General features: G+C 44.0%; 1 protein-coding gene across 18 annotated transcripts in view; it reads right to left on the bottom strand.

The window, feature by feature from the left end:
- plekha6 (pleckstrin homology domain containing, family A member 6) overlaps nt 1–13,624 on the bottom strand; it is a 114,760-nt gene that overhangs the window by 92,567 nt on the left and 8,569 nt on the right. For 16 of the 18 annotated variants that reach the window (XR_007886458.1, XR_007886459.1, XM_051414958.1 and 13 more), the window contains exon 2: nt 2,939–3,077. Coding sequence is in view for 14 of the 18 variants with exons in the window: in XM_051414966.1 (XP_051270926.1) it covers nt 2,939–3,077 (139 nt within the window). In the remaining 4 variants the exon portion in view is untranslated. Of the gene's footprint in view, nt 1–2,938; nt 3,078–13,624 lie in introns of those variants that run through there. The other 2 variants (XM_051414965.1, XM_051414964.1) reach the window with 2 other exon arrangements.

The raw sequence follows: 13,624 nt of genomic DNA, 5'->3' as shown, positions 1-13,624 counted from the left end.
TTTGACCCCACTCGCCTCCTTCTCCAGTCCAAAGCTCCTGTTTGTGTAACAACCCTCCCCTGGTACTTCAAGCTGTCCAGGTACAGTCAGCTAAGCTGCAAGCTAGTGGTGGCAGCTACTACCATGGATGTACTAATACTAAGCTTTAAGTAATTTGATTGTCGATCTATATAAATGCAGATCAGAAAATCAGCTGACGCATTTATTTTATTCCACAGCAAAGTTACTCAGTCTTTGACACACATAGATTTACTTGGGTGGGTGGCCAGTATATAAACAGCCAGGGACTGTTAGTATATTCCAGAGAAACAGAGAGAGAGACGTTGTCTTGTAGATGTTTTATAAGAATGTAGCAGGTCACGCAACAGTTTCAATTTCAATATGCAACGTCATTAACGACCATGTACGGTGGCCAACAAGGGCAAACGCGCTGCAAACGGCAAAACGCTGCAAACACAGGAATAATGCAAATCCAAAATCACACAAACACATAAAACAAATCCAACAGAAAAACGCAGCAACAGAAAAATGCTGCAATCACAGGAACGAAGCAGAAGCAAAACTTACAAACCCCAAAACAACTGCCAGATAGAAACGCTGCAAATTCGCTCGACAAAACGGAAGTGCGCCAGGCCACTAGGGGGACCCGACCTGAGGGATGGACCAGTCCTGTGGGATCAGACCCGAAAGACATGAAGAAGAAGAATATAGAATATATTCTTTTATAATATTAAATAGTGTTAAATAATATAATTATAATATTATAATATTATAAAAGATTACGGCCAAGTGTTTAAAAAAGACATAAAGGAAAACTTACCTTTTTACTGTCCTCTCCAAAACTTAGCCAACTTTCTTCTTCTTCTTCTTCTTCGTCTTCTTCTTCTTCTTCTTCTTCTTCTTCTTCTTCATGTCTTTCGGGTCTGATCCCACAGGACTGGTCCATCCCTCAGGTCGGGTCCTCCTAGTGGCCTTGCGCACTTCCGTTTTGTCGAGCGAATTTGCAGCGTTTCTCTCTTGGAGTTGTTTTGTTGTTTTGTGTGTTTTTGGTATTTGGAGCATTTTTCTTTGGCATTTGTTTTGAGGGTTTGTAAGTTGTTTCTGCTTCGTTTCTGTGATTGCAGCATTTTTCTGTTGCTGGGTTTTTCTGTTGGATTTGTTTTATGTGTTTGTGTGTTTTTGGATTTGCATCATTCCCGTGTTGGCAGCGTTTTGCCGTTTGCAGCGCTTTTGCCCTTGTCGGCCACCGTAACCATCCTCGTTAATGCGCAGCTCACCTGCTGTTGTGAACACGGAATCACCGGGTGAAAACATTCAAAACGCGAGTTGTGTTTCTTGTGTGACTTTATAAATCTTACTGCTGACCTATATGATACATGGAGAGACAAGCAGAGAGAGTGGGTGTGAAAGGGTTTAGGTGTCTACCTGTGTGGGGTAAAGATGAGGGAAAAAGCAAGTGCACAAAGTATTTTGTGAGATAAAGTATTCAAATGGTGAAATAAGAAATAAGCTATAAAATAGAAATATACCATCCACACTTAACCTCTAAGCTGCTCCCAAGAACAGGCTGAAAGTTATTTCATGTTCAACATGTTGCTTGCCAAGAAATACACAGTTGTCAATTCATAATTTAATAATTAATCAATTTGAATATAAACATATAGCTTCAAATGGACCCAGTGACCGGTGATCCGTATCGGCCAATACTGCTTCTGGTGATTGATGATGGGCTTCAAAAACCCTGACTGGAGCACCCTTAACTAGTACACGGAGCTAATACAGTCAGCACATAGAGTGTGTCCTGGTAAAAAGGCTCCTGTTTGACTAATGTCCCATCAGCACATTGCATCATCATATGTGCACTTCACAGCTCCTTTTCCTCATGTTCCATCCTTCAGAAAACAGTTAATTTTTCATGAATGTTGTCACTGATCAAATATAACCAAGCCAGTACCCCCACCCACCACCAAAATTATAATTACAGGTTTGGAAGCTGCCATCACTCTTTATTGACAAATACAGGTACTAATAATATAATTTGTATTATTGGTGAGCTAACCAATACGTCACATTAATCCTCCAAAGAAGAAACCGTGTTGTGTATTCTACTTCCCTGTGTCCTATTTATTCCTCTGGATGTGTGGCTCTCTGATTCTTCAACATGCAACCTGCCAGCTGCCACGGATACACAGCTGAGGGTCAGTCTCACTCCCATATTTTTCTAAATATAACAATATTGCAACATTAGGCTGAAAATTTAAAAAGAAGAAGAAAAGAAAATGGAGAAGAATGATTGAGGGGAGAAATACAGATCACTCAATGTTTACAATGTTACATTGTTAACTTGTGCACACAAGAAACATATCTTGTGTACAGAATTATTTAGACAATATTTACACTCAAGTTCTAAAAATCTCATCTTTCAGAACTTTGGGGACTTGACTTGACTGATTACCTAAAATCCCTGTAGTTCTTACAAGAAAACTGGAGCTTCCATGTCAATCCATGGTACTAAAATCTGGTTGTAAACACTGTGGGCTCATAAACATCAAACATGTTTTGAATGTCACAGACGGTCCATTTTGCCACTGGAGTCTAAAAATATTTCCTCTCTACATAATTCTTTGAGTGTAAAGAAATGTGTGCTGTTTACATTAAGAAGTGTGGAGAGCTTTCTGAGACACACACACACACACACACACACACACACACACACACACACACACACACACACAGAAAGACACATATACAGTTCTTCATCCTGTGGTCACACCCCACAGACAGTCTGGCTTCAGCTGTAGACATACACACACACACACACACACACACTCAACTGTGTCTCCTTCATAAGAAACTGAACAAAAAGAGAGCAGAAATTGGAGATCCCTCCTCTCTTCCTTCAATCTTTTAAATGAAGAACACATTCAGCTATGCTTACCTACTTTCACCATCCTTTGCTTCACTTTCTTCTCTTGTCTTCTTTGTTGCTTTCTCAACTACAGTATTCCTGTCGGTAGCAGTCGCCAACAACATGCCGGGGCTTGGCTGGAATGGGCCGATCTGCAGAAAGATCAGGTCTGGAGAAAATAAGAAACAGGGAAAGAAAGGAAGAGAATCATTTACCACGTGAGCAGAGAATCGAAAGAAAAGAAATTTGAAACCTCCAAAGCTCTAGAAACAATCACGCCCCCCTTCTCCTCCTCACTGTTGTCTACCTCCATCTTCCTCTCTGCTTCATCTCCCACACTTTCATTTAGCATGAAAGTAAAAGCACTTATCTATTCATCCTGTCTATTTTCACTCCTTTACCTGTCACTTCCTTCCACTCTTTTATTTCCCTCTCTTCCCTCATCTCTATTTTGGTAACAAATTTAGGCACAAAAACTCCTTCTTCGGCTGTAGGCTTAAAAGGCACAATAAGGTCAAAACATCATAATCTAATTATTTTGACAGATATTGCGATATGATCATATATGATATGATAGTGGTAATGATTATTTTTGCCTCACAAATGTAATTTTTACTGATGAAACTATTAAAATCATGATGATGTGATTATTTTGGATGGTCTGTACCAAACAAACATGTTTTCTTAAATCTGGAGAACAAGATTTGTGAGCAGAGGGCATCTCTTAAGCACTGCAGTACCTCATTTTAATGCTGGTTTGTCACACATTTTACTGCGATTTGGATCGCCCTACTTATGCGTAGACAGAAAAACTACTTCCTTAGGTTTATGGCACAAAAACTTCTTCCTTAGGTGTTGGTACAAAAACTACCTCCTTAGGCGTATTTACAAGAAGTACTTCCTCAGATGTAAGCACAAAGAACTACTTCCTTAGGCATAGGCACATAAAATTACTTCCTTAATTATAGGCAGAAAAACTAGTGCCGTAGTTATAGGAACAAAAAACTACTTCCTTGGGTGTAGGCACAAAAAAACTACTTCCTTAGATTTAGGCGCAAGAAACTACTCCTTCTTTTGGTTTCACACAGTAAGACACAGTACTAAGTTTTATGTATAGTATTTATCACAGTCCCTGTAACATCCAGCATCATAGCCATCAGTTTACATTTATAACACTATATAGCAGCTGGGGGTTTAAACACAAAAACTGCACACAATACCACTATCTCGAAAGTGCCCTGCAGTGTTTGCTTTGCTTGAGTTATTTGAAGGAACTGTATTCTGCCAAGTGTTAATTTTCCTTGTCTGTACATCTTTTGCTAGATTACTAAATTATTCTTATTGGCATTTTTTTCATGGGGTTCTTGTTGCACTTGCAGTGGCATGGTGAGTGTGCGGCTCTCCACCGATGTCTGTCTCACCTTCAAGGAGTAGCTCAGCACCGACCATGGCAGTGTTTCAGTTTGCCATGGGCAGAGGCAGAGTGGATTGTCCCCTAATCGGAAGGTTGTTGGTTCGATCCCCGGCTCCTGGTGCCAGAGGCAGAGCGGGTCGTCCCCTAATCGGAAGATTGTTGGTTCGATCCCCGGCTCCTGGTGCCACATGTCGAGGTATATATATATCAAGGTATCGGTATCGATCGAGGAATCAGGGCTTTCTGACGTATGGCCCTACACCTTAGGGGGAGGGACTTTACATCTCTAAAGTGCATAACAGCTACCTATCAGTGCCCATGCGCGAAAGCTGCTTGCTGCCTGTTACATTGCTCCAACCTTTGAGTCTGCTTTTTAACTTTCTTAACTTTTTGCTTTATTCGTGTTGTTTTATCAATGCTGCTTCCACAGGGACACGCTGCCCTTGTTCACTGCGGAGAAAAGCTGATTGCGCCAATGCCGGCCGGCATAGTGGCCAGACCAGCTGATGTACCACCTGAACTCTGGAGAAAAACCCGCCGGGGATGCAGAGGAGGGAAGCAACTTTGGGGGAATAGAGGAGGGTCGAGACGGGACGGGCTTATGGAGAGGAGACAATTTAAGCCGTGTCTCCCCTCTGTTTCTATGGGAAATGTACGGTCTCTTAATGGGCAAGCCAACGGCGTTAACGCGGAGCCACGCAGAGTACCGGGAGTGCAGTCTTATGTTTCACGGAGACATGGCTGCACGGGGACATTAGAGACCAGAACGTCTCTGTCGATGGCTTCCACACCGTCCGGGTGGACCGGGATCGTAACGAGGGGCGGTAAGCGGAAAGGAGGGGGCTTGCAGTTCTAGTTAACAGCAGATGGTGTAATCCTGGTCACATCACCATTAAAGAACAGCTCTGTAGCCCGGATGCTGAACCGCTGGCCGTTGGACGGAGTCCATATTATCTGCCTAGAGAGGTCCCGCACGTCATCATCGTTGTCCTGTACATCCCTCCCTCTGCAAACCCAACATCTGCCTGCAGCATCATACACACCACCATCTCCAAACTTCAAACTCAACACCCCAGTGCACTCATCATCATGTCGGGAGACTTTAACCATGTCACCATGGACAGAGTTCTGCCGACTTTCAAATAGTACGTGAGCTGTCCTACCCGAGAGGAGAGGACCCTGGACCTGATGTATGCTAACATTAAGGATGCATACATCTCCTCTTCTCTTCCCCCTCTGGGCAGGTCAGATCACAACCTGTTTCACCTCAAACCTGGCTATGTACCTCTGGTGAAGAGGGAGCCTACAGCCACAAGGACTGTTAGGAGGTGGTCGGAGGAAGCTTATGAGGCACTGCAGGGCTGCTTTGAAGTGACTGACTGGCCTGCACTCTGTGAGCCCCACGGGGAGGACATTGATGGGCTCACAGAGTGCATCACGGACTATATCAACTTCTGTGTGGACTGCAATGTCCCAGCTCAGGCTGTCACCTGTTATGCTAACAATAAACCTTGGATCACCAAGGACATTAAGGCCATCCTGAATGACAAGAAGAGGGCGTTCAGAGATGGCAACCGTGATGAGGTGAGAAGAGTACAGGGGGTACTCAAACTCAAAATCAAGGAGGCAAAAGACAATTATAGGAGAAAGCTGGAGAAAAAACTCCAGCAAAATAACATGAGGGATGTGTGGAGTGGCATGAGAACCATCACTGGGTTCCAGAAGACAGGTGGCATGGGGTTGGAAGGCCATGTGGACCGGGCCAATGAACTGAACCTATTTTTCAATAGGTCTGATACTGCGGGCCATCCCCCACAAGACTCTGCTGCTGGCTGCCCAACAACAACTGCCACTTTACCTCCCCCTGCTCCTCCTCCTTACAGACCCCTTGTCTGCCCCTCACCACCTCAATTCACACCCACCTACTCAACCCCTCTCCCCTGCACTACATCATGTCCTCCACAACCTGAGGACCTCACCCCTCCCTCAACTGTCACCTCTACAGTGTCCTTCACGCCTGACCTGGTGAGAAGACAGCTGACAAGACTCCACTCCGGCAAAGCTGCAGGCCCCGACGGTGTTTTTCCCAGGGTGCTTAAAGTCTGTGCCTCCCAGCTGTGTGGAGTACTCAGTCAAGTATTCAGCCTGAGCCTGCACCTCCAGAGGGTCTCTGTGCTGTGGAAGACGTCCTGGCTTGTTCCTGTGCCAAAGACGCCGCGTCCCAGTGGCCCTCAAGACTACAGACCAGTGGCTCTGACGTCCCGCATCATGAAGACCTTAGAGAGGCTCGTCCTGGAGCAGCTAAGGCCTATGGTCAGGCCCTTCACTGATCCACTGCAGTTCACCTACCAGCCCCACCTGGGAGTTGAGGACAGCATCATCTACCTGCTGAACAGAGTCTACACTCATCTGGACAAGCCGGTGAGCACTGTGAGAGTCATGTTCTTTGACTTCTCCAGTGCTTTCAACACCATCTGTCCGGCTCTACTGGGTGAGAAGATGGCTGCGATGCAGGTGGAGGCCCCCATTGTGTCCTGGATTGTTGATTACCTGATGGGCAGACCACAGTACGTACGCCTACAGAACTGAGTGTCTGACAGGGTGGTCAGCAACACTGGGGCCTCACAGGGGACTGTCCTCTCTCCCTTCCTCTTCACCCTCTTCACCTCAGACTTCAACTATTGCAGTCGTGCCACCTTGAGAAGTTTTCTGATGACTCAGCAAAGTTGGCTGCATTGAAAAGGGTGATGACAGTGAATACAGGACTGTGGTGGGCAACTTTGTCACTTGGAGTGAGCTGAACCATCTGCAGCTCAATGTGACTAAGACAAAGGAGCTCATAGTGGATCTGAGGAGGGCGAAAACACCCGTGACCCCTGTTTCCATCCAGGGGGTCCCTGTGGTCACTGTTGAGGAGTATAAGTACCTGGGGGTGCACTTTAATAATAAGTTGGACTGGACCAGAAACACCGAGGCGGTCTACAATAAGGGCTAAAGCTGACTCTTTTTCCTAAGGAGGCTGAGGTCCTTCAACATCTGCCGGACGATGCTGAGGATGTTTTATGAGTCTGTTGTGGCCAGTACGATCTTCTTCGCTGTCACATGCTGGGGCAGTGGGCTGAAGGTCGCAGATACCAACAGACTAAATAAACTGATCAGGAGGGCCGGTGATGTCGTAGGGGAGGAGCTGGACACACTGACGACCGTGGCAGAGAGGAGGATGCTGTCCAGGCTACAGTCCATCTTGGACAATGTCGCACACCCTCTTTACGACACACTGGCTCAGCAGAGGAGCACCTTCAGCAGAAGACTCCTCTCACCCAGATGCACCACAGAGCACCACAGGAAATCATTCCTGCCTGTGGTCATCAATCTCTACAACGCCTCCCTCAGAGAGTCAGACACCCCCTCTCTGTAATCTGACCTCAAACACAGACATCCACTTCTGCACTTTCTTCTTTCTTGCACATTTTCAAAACTGTACATTTTACACTTTACCTTGTGTATTTATATATATATATATATATATATATATATATATAGATATGTTCTTGATAATAATATATGTTGGATGTAAATATGTTGTATGTAGATTTGGAGTTGTAACGAAAGTAATTTCCCCTTGGGAAGTATTTGATTCTGATTCTGATTTCAAACCACAGACCAGTAGTAATGATACATTTGAAAATAGAAAAACATTCTAAAAACTGGAGACTGAACATTTCTCTGTTAAATGACCCTGATGTGGTACAAAGCATAAGAGAAGAATTATTTGGAACACAACGGTAACAGAGAAGTTGCAGTATCTACTTTATAGGAAACAGCGAAAGTAGTAGTAGTAATAGTAGGCGAAAATAATAGCACTGTCTTCTGGATTGAAAAAAGATCAAGACAAGATCAAGACAAGAAACAATCAGATTCAACAAACTGCATTCAGAAATTGGAACAAGAACACAAAAGGACTAAAAACGAAGCCACACTGAAATCTATTAGTAAATACAGACAGGATTTGACTTAATGACATACAAACTGGAAGTGCATTACGATTTTCCAATCAGAGATACTATGAATCAGGAAACAAAGTTAGCCGCTTCTGGCACTTCAGTTATGTAAAGCACCCTCCTAAAAACAATAGTGGAAGCCTTTTCTGTTTACTACAAGGCACTATATGATTTGCCAGTGATAGAAGATAAAGCAGAGAATCAGAGCTCTTTTTTTTTGGAGGAATTAATCTACCTAAATTAACTGAAATAGAGTCAAAACCAACAAGAGAGCCAATCACAAGTGTGGAGATTGCAGAAGTCATAAAGACTTTGACAAATAATAAATCACCGGGTATAGACATTTTATAAGTGTTTTAAAGAAGAGGTTACACCTAGAGGTGGGCGATATATATCGTTTGCGATAATATCGTCATTGTTGTTTTGACGATGTGCAAATTTCCATTATCGAGTATTTAAATTACTTCGCCAAAAATATTAAAACGCACACGGAAACTCCTCACATCCACTTAATACACGGTGCAGCAACGCTCTCTACAGCATGGCAGGATTCAGTCACACAACTAGTAGGCCTACGTGATCACATGACGTGATCACATGACCTCTCGCAAGCATGCTCCTTGCAACAGTTTAGCAGCGCGTTGTAGAGAGACACTTCCAGTCCCTGAAGCTACCGCCGGTACTTCAGACGATTTAGTGCCGAGACGTGGGTCTACCTCTCTGGCATGGAAATGGTTTGGTTTCCAAAGGACTGATGTGGAACAAAAGACGGTTTTATGCAAGATTTGTCGAAAATCTATCACCGTGAAACAGAGCTCCACAACTAACCTGTTTCATCACCTCAGAACCAACCACAGCAAAGAGTACGAAGAATACCAGAAACTTCGCGACTCAACTGCTGCTCAGGAAAAACAGAGTCGGCCTGTACCTAGTCAGCACACGCAACAAACCCTTGCTGAATCATTCAGCAGAAAGTGCCGTATGAGAGAAAAAGCCAACGATGGCAAGACATAACAAATGCTATCACCAAGTTCATAGCCAAAGAGATGTCGTTGGTGGAGAGCGAAGGCTTTAAAGAACTTGTCCTCATCGCAGCACTGTGACGTGCTACGGTAAGCGTACTGACTCATTTCCGGTTTACTTCCTGCTCTGTGTACACTGTTTGGTGCTGTAGCTTTGTCAGTGAACGCCAAATCTAAATTTGTTTTACTCGTTACAGCGGTTATTTTCCCACTTAACATTTAAACGTAGACTAGTTCTACCTAAGCACTCGGAGTTACTCCTTCCTTTAGGGACTTTTCACTACTTTCAAAGTTTTTCATTTTCATAGTTTCATTAGCATTAGCAGTTAGCTATGGCTTCTCCCTCTCCCTCTGCTCTGTCCTGCTCAGTGTGTCAGATTTCCAGTTATTCCTCTGCCTCCTTTAATGATAATGGTACCTGTATTAAATGTAGTTTATTTACTGCGCTGGAGGCGAGGCTTAGTGAGTTAGAGGAACGGTACCACACCACTGAGATATCTTTAGCCGCTATAGTTAGCCAGCCCCCAGTAGCCGGTGCGGTCTGACCGAAGGTAGTTCTGCTAGCCGTCCTCCGGTAGTTCCTCCGGTAGATCCCCCGGTAGTTCCCGAGCAGCCGGGAAGACAGGGAGGCTGGGTGACTGAGCGAAGGAAGACTAAAACGCCGAAGCCCACAGTTCACCACCAACCCATTCACGTTTCCAATACATTTTCCCCACTCAGCGACACACCCGCTGAGGAACCAACTCTGCTCCATAGTCAGAAACGTGAAGTTAGCGAAGCCAGCGGCCATAGTTAAATGTATCCCTGGGGCCAGAGCGGGCGACATTGAATCATATTTAAAACTGCTGGCTAAAGATAAACGTAAATACAGTAAGATTGTTATCCACGTCGGCGGTAATGACACCCATTTACGCCAATCGGAGGTCACTAAGATTAATGTGGAGTCGGTGTGTAATTATGCTAAAACAATGTCGGACTCCGTAGTTTTCTCTGGACCCCTGCCCAATGTGACCAGTGATGACGTATAGCTGCATGTCGTCATTCCACCGCTGGCTGTCGAGGTGGTGTCCAGAAAACGATGTGGGCTTCATTGATAACTGGAAGCCTTTTTGGGGAAAACCTGGTCTGATTAGGAGAGACTGCATCCATCCCACTTTGGACGGAGCGGCTCTCTTATCTAGCAACATGGCGAGGTTTATTTCTAAAACCTGACAGTCCAGAGTTGGGACCAGGAAGCAGAGCTGCTGTCTTACACACTTCTCTGCGCTTTCTTTAGAACAGTCACCCACCCAAAACCCCATAGAGACTGTGTCTGTCCCCCGACCACCTAAATTACTTGAAGAAATAAAAACAAGAGGAGTTCAACATAAAAATCTAATAAAAATTAAAACTAACTCCTCAGTAGCACAAAATAAGAGAATGAAATGTGGACTGTTAAATATCAGGTCTCTGTCCTCTAAAGCTGTTTTAGTGAATGAATTAATATCAGATTATGATATTGATTTACTTTGTCTTACTGAGACCTGGTTGTCCCACGAGGAGTATGTTAGCCTAAATGAATCCACCCCCCCCCCTATCGATCTTCATCAGTTAACTTCAATCATTTCTTCATCGAAGCCATCAACCTGTCTATTAGACCCGATCCCAACTAGGCTGCTTAAAGAAGTTGTTCCCTTAATTGGCACTTCTTTACTGGATATGATTAATCTTTCTTTATTATCAGGATATGTACCACAGTCCTTTAAAGTAGCTGTAATTAAACCCCTTCTTAAAAAGCCCACTCTTGACCCAGGGGTTTTAGCCAACTATAGACCGATTTCTGACACACTTTGCTACAAAAAACGATTTATGGTCGAGCAGAACATCGGAGCCATATCTCTCTCTGAACGTGCATTTCATTGATGAATCTTGGCTACTTCAGAGCTACAGTTTGCAAATGTCCTATTTCCCAGATGATCACACAGGAGACATCATTGCCCTTGGTCTGAAAGATGCTCTCGCATCATGGTCGTTGACTGAAGAGGACATGGTCTGCATGACCACTGACAGCGGTGCAAACGTTGTCAGTGCAACTAGAAAAGAAGAAGTAACAACTAGAAAAGACTACCGTGCTTTGGGCACCGGCTTCATATTGCAATTGGTGAGTTATCTCATTTGAACATTCTTATTTAATGCAGTTGATATGAAAAAACAATTTTTTATTTGAGTGTCTACCATGTCAAGATAAAAGTGAAAATAAATCAGTTTAAGTAAGGGATAATGCCTGACGAGGTGTCCATAATCAGGAATTAATAGACAACGTTGCCTCCGCAAAGTCCATTCATTCCTGATTATAGACACCTCGAAGGGCATTATCTCGCTTACACCATGGTCACTTGCCAAAGAAATTAATACCATTAATTTATATTTTCATGCGTTTTATAATAAAAATATAAAGTTTTTCACAAGGCATAACTTAGTTTCCCTGGTAACACCTGAGGGGTCGACTAATACCTGGAACAATCATTACCCTCCCGTAAGGTTCTTATGCAACGGAAACGTTGTTCACTCCTCCAGTAAATACGACGGACCTTAGATACGACTTGGCAACGGGAGATATTCTAGTCCGCTCAGCTTTGAGCCAGAGAGTTAACGTTATGCTAGCAAGATTCAAAGTCAATAACACTGCGTACAGTTGACAAACAGTAAATATAATTTGACATTATGTTTAACAACAAGACTAGCTAGCTAACCAGTCATGTCATTGTCCCCAAATCAATATCAAGATCAGCCTGAAGCAGTGAGTTGAACAGCGAACGGGATGTGAGATTATTCGCTTATGTGATACAAAGTATCAGTAAGTTTAGAGGGGAAGTGTACTTTCTGCAGCTTGTGTGTTACAGTCGCCTGTCGTCCTGTGGTGTTCAGAGGATAAGGCACTGAAGGACTGATGGACTGTTGACAGGCTGATACGATAGCGCATTCATTTAGAACGGTGAACAGACAATTTGACTGGAACTACTTAGTAAATTTCCATATATCAGGGATTAATGGACACCCTGCAGCCAATCAGAGTATTCCTCCAGACCATGGTATAAGAAAATATAAATATATTTTTATAGGTGTTTTATTATTTGACAGTTTAACAAATACCCTACTAGGCTTATATGAAATTAACTGCTATTTTAAACTGCAATGCATGGTAGTATACGGCCTAGATACATGGCAGTGATGTTGCCTCATTACACTATGAAACTGGCTAATAATGAATGTTGTTCCGTCTATTTCAAATATTTTCCAGAGAGGAGCATGCGTGATTCTAGGATAGACCGAGCCATTGGAGTGTGCAAGAAGGTAGTTGGAGCCTTTTCCAACAGCTGGAAATTGAAGAAAGCACTGGGTGATGCTCAAGATCTGCTGAAGCTCCCAGAACATAAACTCATCACAGAATCACCAACAAGATGGGGCTCAAGACAGCGCATGATTGAGAGATTTGTTGAGCAAGAAAAGGACATTCGTCATGTGCTGGGTGCAGACAAGAAGCACACGCATCTTATCCCAACATGGCAAGATGTTGATGTGCTAGAATCAGTGAGCAAAGCACTTAGTCTCTTGCTAGAGTTTACGGATGCTCTTTCAGGTGAGCAGGTAGTGACCATCTCCTACCTGAAACCGGTCCTGTCGTTGTTCAACTCTGAGGTCCTGGCAGTGAAGTGTGATGACACAGAGCTCACAAAGAAAATCAAAGAAACCATAATGGAATACCTTAACACCAAGTACAGAGATGACAATGTGGGTGGCCTATTAAGTGTGGCATCCACATTAGACCCATGGTTTAAAAACCGTTTCAATGAAGATGACCAGGTCATAGTGTCCACAATTTCCTCTAAGCTTTTGTCTATAGCAATGCAGGAAGAGAACGATTCTTCAGGTCCCTCAACTGCCTCAGCTCAGGGTGCCTCAGCAGAAAGTGGAGCAGATGGAGGAGACACCACTGAGCCAGCCAAAAAGACAAAGAAGTCTTTTGGCAGCTATTTTAAGAAACCAACCAGAGGGGAGTCACTGGCTATTGGCATCGAAAAGGAGCTCAAGAGCTACCTGATGATACCAGAGGTGGACAGTGATGTGAATCCACTGGAATGGTGGAAGACACAGGAGGTGAATTTCCCCAGACTGGGGAAACTGGCTAAAAAATATCTCTGCATCCCTGCCTCAAGCAGCCCTTCAGAGAGGGCATTTAGCACAGGGGGAAATGTTTTGACATGTCATCGGGCTTCACTCAAGCCTGACAATGTGGACA

This window comes from Dicentrarchus labrax, unplaced genomic scaffold, assembly GCF_905237075.1.
Source record: "Dicentrarchus labrax unplaced genomic scaffold, dlabrax2021, whole genome shotgun sequence".
Lineage (NCBI taxonomy): Eukaryota > Metazoa > Chordata > Actinopteri > Moronidae > Dicentrarchus > Dicentrarchus labrax.
Note: the sequence above shows the minus strand (reverse complement) of the source record. Positions and strands in the feature narration are given on the sequence as shown.